General features: G+C 47.7%; 1 protein-coding gene across 2 annotated transcripts in view; it reads left to right on the top strand.

Annotated features, from left to right (window-relative positions):
* Window positions 1-283: 283 nt before the first annotated feature.
* Window positions 284-9,160, top strand: part of KDR (kinase insert domain receptor) — a 52,611-nt gene continuing 43,734 nt past the window's right edge. For both annotated transcript variants that reach the window (XM_045284223.1, XM_004706288.2), the window contains exons 1-3: window positions 284-354; window positions 4,897-4,990; window positions 7,904-8,100. In XM_045284223.1, the coding sequence (XP_045140158.1) occupies window positions 288-354; window positions 4,897-4,990; window positions 7,904-8,100 (358 nt within the window). In that variant the 5' untranslated portion in view covers window positions 284-287. The remainder of the gene's footprint in view (window positions 355-4,896; window positions 4,991-7,903; window positions 8,101-9,160) is intronic.

The following is a 9,160-nucleotide window of genomic DNA, read 5'->3' as shown; positions in this document are numbered from 1 at the left end:
TGAGTCCCGGGCCCCGGGCGAGAGGCGGTGCGCCGGCGCTGCTTTCCGCCAGCCGGGACCATCACTTGCGCACTGCAGAAAACCCAGAGCCAGGTCCTTAGCCGGGGTCACCCCTGCGACCGGCACCCGCAGACACTTCCTCCAGCCGCCGCCGGGCCGGGCCACCCCGGCCCCTTGCGCTCCGGGGTGCGGCGCGGAGGCGCGCGTCTCCCTGTGCGCCTTCGTCGCCCGGCCAGAGGGAGAACCGACGTCTGAGTTCTGGCCCCTGCTCCCCGCGCCTGGTGCCGATGGAGCGCGCGGCGCTGCTGGCCGTCGCCCTGTGGCTGTGCGTGGAGAGCCAGGCTACCTCTCTGGGTAAGGAGCCCTTTCCGGGCACGGGAGGCGCAGAGGTGGGGTGCGCGCGGGCAGAAGCGGTTCTGGAAGGACGTGGAACCCCCAATCTAACTTCCAGTTGGAGAGTTGGAAGGGACTGGACACTTAGCGCTCTTGGATTTACCAGCGGAGGAAGCCCGAGGCTCAGAGACGGGCCCAAGATTTCCCAGGGAGTCAGTCGGTGGTCTCCGGAGAGTTAACCCTGCACCTTTGCTAGGGTCTCGTCCCCCGGACCAGGCTTCGGCTGGGGATTGCCCTGCGAGCTGAAGCACTCTCGGGTTCGGGGAAGCGGGGATGGGACGGCGCCCGGGGCAGCAGTGCAGGAGGTGCCTCGCGGCCGGGAACTGACCGTGCAAAGTCAGGGCTGCAGGTCTGCTCCTGGTCCGACCCACTCGGGCCGGCTGTTCTTCCGCGGGGAACAGAGCTGGGCGCCTGGGAGGGCAAGCCGGCGGCTCGGAGCGCACGGCGCACCCCGCCAGAGTGAAGCAGCGACTGGCAGGCCGGGTGCCGCCTGCAGCAAGGCTCAACTTCTAAGAAGTGGCATCGGGGAGAGAAACTCTCTTTTCCTTCCTTGCAGGACACCTCTCACTTCTCAGGGAAGGTGGGGGTACACTGAGGCTTGGCTCCAAGGCTGTGACAGTTTACCCAAGTGCCCTCGACATGCCAGTCTTAAAACAGTTTTTACAAAACGCTTTTGTCCCTGAGATAAGCACATCAGAAGTTCAAGAGCCGAAGACCTACTCCACTGGACCCAGTTTTAACGCTGAGCGCCCCTACCCTTGCCACTTAAGGTCGTGGTCTCCTTCAAAATGAAGAACACACACGTGCTGTGCTTGATCACCCTCTCCCCATTTTCAAGTCTCCCAGACAGTATTTCTACTCTGGAGTCTCCCTTTTTTGATTTCCAGATTCTATGAGGTCCGAGGGGGCGGTAAAAAAGTCCAAAGTGTGAGGGACATTTTTATTGTTGTTGTTAAAGGAGACAAACGCGGCTACTTACAGTAGCAACATCATCTGTCTACAGTTATTAAATTTTCTTAAGGATGACCCTGCTCCAGCCTGGACACTCATTGACCCTGACAAGGGCCCTCTCTTCTCCCTTTTGGGGCGGTGAAGGAGGTCTGGAACATGTAGTGGTTCTGTATCCCACAAAGAAGTAAGTTGCTTTTAAGGCCGGGGTGTTTCATCGCGCCAGTGGTAATGGTAATAGGGTTACCCGGAATAATGGAGAGGTCGCCCTTTTGGAACATGCAGCTTACTTAATTGCATTGGGCAATAATTGGTGCCATCAAATTCACCAGACAGAGCCACTGTTGTTTTTCCTTCCTGTGTTTGAGCTGGAAGGGGTAATAGTGCACAAACTCATTAATATTGGTTATGGGACTTGCACATAGAAGGGCTCTTTATGGGGCAGAGGGATGTGTGGCTCAGAGGCCTTGCTCGGACCTTTCTGAAGAGCAGAACTCAAACTTGCCAATGAATGATGCTTAATGGAGCACAATGGGAGGAAAAATAGAGCCTTGGTCGACAGATAATGAATTTGAAGTTATCATTATTGGGAACTTTGTTGAATAGGTTTTTGTTGTAGATGTGTCTCTAGAACAGTATGGTGTTGTCTTGATTTCCTGTCAATGGAAAACAGGTCTTTAAAAAAGAAATTTTTTTACATAGGAAATTGTGTCCAGAGCATGAGATGATTTGTGGTAATAATTTATGAGAGGTCTTAAGATAAAACGTCTCTTAGTTTGGTGCGGTGGTGAGCTTGGCTTATTTTATAACAATCAAACAACAAACTAGCAAACTGAGTGCTATGAAGTGATGTCAACTCATAGTGACCCAATAGGATAGGATAAGACAGACTGTAACTCTTTACAGGAGTAGAAAGCCCCCACTTTCTCTTTCGGGGTGGCTGGTGATTTTGAACTGCTGACCTTGTAGATAGCACCCCAGCAAGTAACCAATATGCTACCAGGGCTCCTTGGTTTATTTTATGCCTCATCATTTTACTGTCATTTTGTTCTGACATGGATGTATCCAAAGAATGGGTTATATTCTCATTTGGGTCATTGAGAAAATTATGTTGAATCACTTTTTAACAAATTTTTTCAACCTAGGGTTTCTGTAATGGGTTACGCCTTGAGCTACTAACCACAAGGCCAGCTATCCAAATCCATGGGAGAAAAATGAGGCTGTCCTTGAAGCCTTGGAAACCCAGTGGGACAGCTCTACTCTGTCCTGTAGGGTTGCTATGAGTTTAGAGTTTTGTGAGTGTTTCCCAGTGAAGTTTGAAATCTGTGCTCATACAAAGGTATCTTCATCCTCATTTTCTCACACAAAGTGGGACTTTGTTATTGGAAGGTCTTCCTTTTGCTTTTCAACGTGCTGTGTTCTTGTTTGCATGGCTTCGGGGCAGTTATTTTCTTCTCCAAATGGAAAAGCGTTATGCTGGTTCATTACCCACAATCCCCCTTGGGTTGGTTCTGGTTTTGCTCCATAATACTTGTGGAATACTCCATAGGGTTTTGGAGACAGTAATGTTTATGGGAGCAGTCTTATCTTTCTCCCAAGGAGTGCCTAGTGGGTTTGAACCACTGGTGTTTTGGTTAGCAAACCAACACTTAACCCACTCTGCTGCTAGAGCTCCTACCCAAAAGGTCTGTGATTCAAATCCACCAGCCACTCCCCTGGAGAGTTCTTCCGTAAGTCTGCTTCCGTAAAGATTAACCGACCATTTCAGAAACCCAGTTCTGTCCCATATGATTCTTGTGCATCAGAATCACCTTGGCAGCAGTGGGTATTCTAACGGATTCTGTATGACAAACCAGACCCATAGCTGTTCAAGAATGGTCCCTAGACCATCAATGTCAGAGTCACCTGCAGTTCTTGCTTAAAATACAGATTCAGAAGCCTAGGGGTATTCAGACACATTCTAAAATTTAAGAACCACCACCTCAAACGCAGCAAGTTGGTACTAATGACACCTAGTACCTGACACTTATGTTGTAACTCCATATTCATTTTTCTACCCTGCTATTTTTGGCCAATGCCCGTGGATGAGCACTTGTTCATTTCACCTCTAGTTATTCACAGCGGAGGCCATCGATACGATGCATAGAATATTTGTCTTAGATATTTACTTATATTCCCTTGACTCACTCTCCTACGTGCTCATATTTGCTTTTGCTTGTTATTTGCCCAAAAAGCCAATGCTAGTTTAGGTCCAGTGAGCTATTTGTTCTTAGTGGATGTGAATTAGGGACTAGATTAAGTTTGGGTGCATTCCAGCAGCAATCGCTGTTTTAAGCTGAAATTTCATCCACAGTTAAGGCTCTTCATTGTCAACCATAAGGTCTGCCCACCCAGAGGCACTTTGGAAGAAAGGTACGATGATCCACTTCCAACATAATAGCCATTAAAAATTCTACGGAGCCCAGTTCTTCTCAGCGACACATGGGCTTACAATGTGGTGGAGTGGATGACCCAGAAACTGATTATTCTTATTTTTAATATTAGTTAAGATCCTAAGACAATTTCTTCCTTCTGGTGTTTTCTTCAATACCTGGTAGCTCTTCCCATTTAATTGACAGAGAACTAAGTTTTCTTGATGTGCGATGCTCCATAGTAGGGAATCTGCCTCTCCAATCCTTTTTTATTTGGGTGATGCTGTTGTTCTTCTAGTTCTTAAATCTTCAGGTCAAGGCAGGCCTCTTGCGTCCCAAGCTTCAGGAGGAGTTAAAACTTTCGATGAACCAATTGAGGAACTGGGACTTCGTCAATGGTGGCCCATGACCAGGACACTTTTCCCCCCCATCTCCTTCTCAGAGGAAACACATATGTTCATATGAATATTGTGTGAAATTGGAAAAGATTCGTTCTGCCCCAACTCCTCTCATCTAGTTTTAATATGCAGACTTCCTTTTAGCCTCTGTAGGCCAGTGGCCAGAGGAAGGGCACTACAAAAAATTAGTCAAAAGTATGAGGGTCATAGCAACCACACCGGCCCCACCCTGCCCTCCAGTCCCTGCTCTGCAGGGTAGGAGAGACAAGGTGTTAAACGCCGCCCCCTCCCCCAGCCTACCCGATGAACTGTATAGCATTCTCTCCCACAGTGTTCATTAATCAGCACTTCAGTCAAATGTGTGCATCCTATGTTTTATAAGAAATGTCAGTGGGTCCTTTCCCAAGGGAGTGAGATCATCAGATGAAGGTTCATTTGGTTTCAATGTCCATATCCTTTTGTAAGACCTTGAAGTTGGCAATGTGGGAAAACAGGAACTCCACCCTAGCTCCATGAATTGCCGAACTGTTGTGCTGGTTCGCGACCATCTGCCCATTCTTCCTGTTATGACACAGCTTGTGAACTTTTACTGGGAATGGTGAAAAGTAAATTCACAGTTTCACACAATGGCCGGTTGGAGCCCAAGAGGCCTTCTGAAAGTATAGAGTGTGTATTGTTTATGGAAGGTGTTTCCTATGGGGCCGAACTCAGGGGCAATTGCATTCATTTACTTCATTTGTTTCTAGGTTTGCTGAGTCTTCCGCCTGCCCCGCCCCGGCTCAGCACACAAAAAGACATTCTCACAATTATGGCTAATACAACACTTCAAATTACTTGCAGGTAAGGTCTCTCTTCAGATTCCGATTTCCCGGGTTGGCAAATTCATTGCTTAGCAAGAAAAAATAGTTTCCATTCCCGCAGATTTTTAATGTGGTTCTGACACCGTGAGGTTTCTGAGAATGAATGTACTAAAAAGAAAAGAAAAAGATTAGATCCATTTTCTAGAAATCCTGGGTGATTTGCTGGTCTTTTTCTCTCCCTGCCTTCTGCTGACACACACACACACACACCACCACCACCACCGCCACAGATGTACACTTAACATGGGTGCAGGAGACAGATGCCCAGTCAACATTATTCATTCAGTGAAGTGGCGGACATACCCTTAAAAGAGAGCTTTGGAAAAGTTTGGGATCATACTCATATTTCTCGCACTCAAAATAGCCCTCGACGTCCTTTCAGTCCTTCGGTTGATTCGACTTGGACAGTTAGTCTGATGGAGAGCTGAGGGCGGGCTCTGTGGGAGTAAAGGGGTGTCCTGCTCTGGCTTGGATGTTTGGGAGTGCCTCTCTGTGCTTGCTAACGAGAAGTCAGATCTCTCTGACTAAAAGTGTCCTTTAAATTTTGCTTTCCATCCTGTACCCTGGGAGGAAAGATGTGTGTGTGTGTGTGTGTGAGTGTGTGTATGGGGGCGGGGGCTACCGCTGTGATTATTCAAGAGAGACCCAACTTCTTCTCAGGCCCTTTGTGTTTTGGGCAGAGGCAATGAAGAGTGGAGGCCCTGTTGTCCCTTGAGGACTATCCTGGGGACCCAGAAGGAACTTTGGGCAGTTTATTCCAATGGCTTTCTCTTTGATGACTAGCAGGGTGTTCAACACAAAGACACAGATCGGTTTTAGGCTCCAAGTGTAAAGGTTACCGCAGTACCGCTTATCAGGTCCCCGAGTTCAACACCCAGCCCCTGGAGAGAAACACAGTAGCAGGGGCTGTTTCTCTAGTTTGGCTAGTCCGAGACAAGCACACTTCTCAGTAGTTTGAAGGGAACTTCCCTCCCCTGTCATCAAATGGATTTCAACTCACAGCAACCGAATAGGACAGAATCAATCGAACTGCCCCATCGCGTTTCCAAGGCTGTACATTGTTACAGAAGCAGTGCCTCATCCTGCTCCCACGGAGTGGTTGGTGGCTTTGAACTGCTGACCTCTCTATAGTCCCTGCTCTTCCCTTAACCACCCTGAAAAGCGTAGCTTATTTAAAATCATCAGAGATCCATTCTACCTCTTTAAACAGCACATAGATTTGTCCTAGGTACTGAAAAGACCACTGGGTGCATCGGCACCCCAGGGTGTGCAAAGAGTTCAGTGCTCACTGCTGACTGAAAGGCCGGTGGTTCGTAAGGCTGCCTGTCCACTCAGGAAAAATTAGCCACAGAGAACCCCAGGACATGTCACTCTGTTCTGGCACTCAGGAAGTTGCTATGAGTTGTAATTGATTGGAGGGCAACTGATTCTTTGTGTGTGTGTTTGTTATAGAAGTAACTTCATGAATGTAGCTGATGGTTCATGTACATTTCAAGTTTTCTTGAGGAAAGACCATCCGTGTCAGGTGCCCCTTGGTGTTGGCATTTCCCTAGTTAGGAGCCTTGAGGAGAAATGAGCAGATCGATGCCATCCGTGTTTGGGGTGGCTCTCAATCTGGCCTACACCCTTGCACCCTTCCTCCGGGACCTCACCTCTTGCTTTCCTCCCTGTGCGCACTCTGGCTTCTTTGGTACGTCCTTAACGTTCCACCAATGCACCTCTGTCAGGGTCTTCCTATTTGCTCTTTGCTCCTCTTGGCTGGCACCCTTAGGAGAGGGTTGGACAGCTAACAACGTGGTAGGAAGCTCAGACCCACCAGTCTCTCCTTGGGAGAATGATGAGACTGTCTGCTCCCACTAAGACACACAGCCTTGGACACCCCGTATACGGTGGCTCGGACAGTGGGTGGGGGCTGCCTGGATATCAAGGTTGGTAGAGGAGAAGTTAATCGAAAACGAAAAAGATTCTCAAAGAGAGGGATTGACACAGTGGCTGCAACAGGGGGCTGAAACCTCCTCTGATGAAGGTGTTTTGTTCTGAGGTCCTAGGAAAAGCTTGCTGGCACCTAATAACAACAGCATTGTCTGGGATACTGCTTTCCCTGATAGTTCCAGGGCCAGCCCCCTGCAGACCACTTTGTCTCTTTCTTAGTTTTCTTCTGTATTTTTCTCCCTGGTATTATGACCACCTTTTGTACAATTTTGTGGTTACTTATTTATTGAATTGGAGGCCTGATGGTGTAGTGGTTCTGAGCTGGGCTTTGATTCACATGGTTGGCAGTTCAAAACCACCAGCAGCACAGAGCGGGAAAGACTGGGTTTTCTATTCCCATAAACAGTTACGGGTTCAGAAGCCCACAGGAGGTCGTGATGAGTTAGCATGGACTCGATGGCGGTGAGTTTTTATTTATTTCCCTGTCTGTTCCAACTAGACTAAGGTTCCACCAACACCAACCGAACTAAACTCACTGCCATCAAGTCGATGCTGGCTCATAGTGACCCTGTGGGACAAAGTAGAACTTGCCTCTGTGTGTTTGCAAGTCTGGATGGAAATACAAAGTCCTGTCTTTCACTTGTGGAGTGCCTAGTGGTTTCGAACTGCTGACTTTGAACTTAGCAGCCTAATGTGTAACTACGACTCCACCAGAGCTCTTAGAGTCTGGCACACAGCACATAATGAATACATGTTGAATGAAGAGATAGAAAACTTGGGAATCTTCATAAGTCTGTGGCTTTTTGGTCTGTGTTGAGTTAACCTGTCCTCTTTGGCAGGATTTAACCTGGGTATCTGTCTACTCTGGACTTTAGTTAGTGGTTTGAGCCCGGTTCCTTAGAAACCAACTCATTGTGGCATTTCCCTCTGATACATCCCTGGGATTCATTTTCCCCCCCAGGGGACAGAGGGACCTGGACTGGCACTGGCCCAACAACCAGAGTGGGTCTGAGGAAAGGGTGCAGGTGACTGAATGCAGCGATGACGTCTTCTGTAAGACACTGACGATTCCTAAAGTGGTTGGCAATGACACCGGAGCCTACAAGTGCTTCTACCGGGACACGGATGTCGCCGCAGTGGTGTATGTCTACATCCAAGGTGAGTGGTTACACAGAGCCATGCCTTACGTCGATGTACCTGTTAGAAAACATAATAGGTCAAAGAGAAATCGATTGAAAAAAGACTCCCTCCAAAGGTTCCTGGACAACTGGAAAACAGAATTCTTTCCCCCAAGGCTTCCTCTGAGAGAGGAGATGGCATTGATTTGTTCTGGAGCATCCTTTTTATTTTCTTTCCCCCTCCCCTCCCCATATCCCAAATTAGTTTGGTTCTGATCTTTGTTCCTAAGTAAATCTCTGTTCAAGATTGACTATGGAGACTCATAAGAAAGCTTTGGGATATTTGCGGGGGAAGGGGTGGTGATGGGGGAGACCAAACCAAACAAAAACAAAAATAGAAAAACACCCTTCATTCTTTGACAAGGCAGACGCGGGTAAATTATGGTGTGGTTTCTGTAGAGATAAGTTATCTACTGAAGCTTGGGAGATTCCCCCAAGAATAAACAGGGGCACAGGCAAGGATGCCGAAGCTCTTTTGTATATAGGAATGTTTCTGTCCCCACTTCTATTCTTTCTCTTTTTTAAAATCTCATCCTCCAGTGCAAGTGAAGACACTGTTTCAAAGGGCTTTGGGGGTTTGCCCTTCCTGGGTGGTCTGAGATCTTGGGTGACAGACCCAAATATTCTGGGTGTAGCAATTTGGGATCCGCATCCATGTAGAAGTACGGACTGCGATGTTCCACATACATGGGATTTATAACTAGTCTCTGTTTTCTTTGGTATTTCAGAACTCTTTTAGTAGCTTCATTTCCCCATGAAAACCAGGCTTACCCAATAAGGACTGATAAAATAACTTTGGGGAGAGTGACAATGTTTAAGAGCTGGGAGGGATGGCATGCTTAGCGTTTTTCTCGGCTTTTCTGAATGTGTTTCTTTTCAGTGAAGGTGAGAGTGTTATTAAGGCTTGATTTCTATGTTTTTATACTTCTGTACATCCCAGCAGAACGCTGGTGGTGCTGTCGGGTAAGCAGTGCACTACTAACCACAAGGTCAGCGGTTCAACCAACAGCTCTGAGAGAGTAAAATGAGACTCTCTTCTC

The sequence above is a fragment of the Echinops telfairi genome, unplaced genomic scaffold, assembly GCF_000313985.2.
Source record: "Echinops telfairi isolate 266 unplaced genomic scaffold, ASM31398v2 ScPeMD7_7468;HRSCAF=8506_0, whole genome shotgun sequence".
NCBI lineage: Eukaryota > Metazoa > Chordata > Mammalia > Afrosoricida > Tenrecidae > Echinops > Echinops telfairi.
Note: the sequence above shows the minus strand (reverse complement) of the source record. Positions and strands in the feature narration are given on the sequence as shown.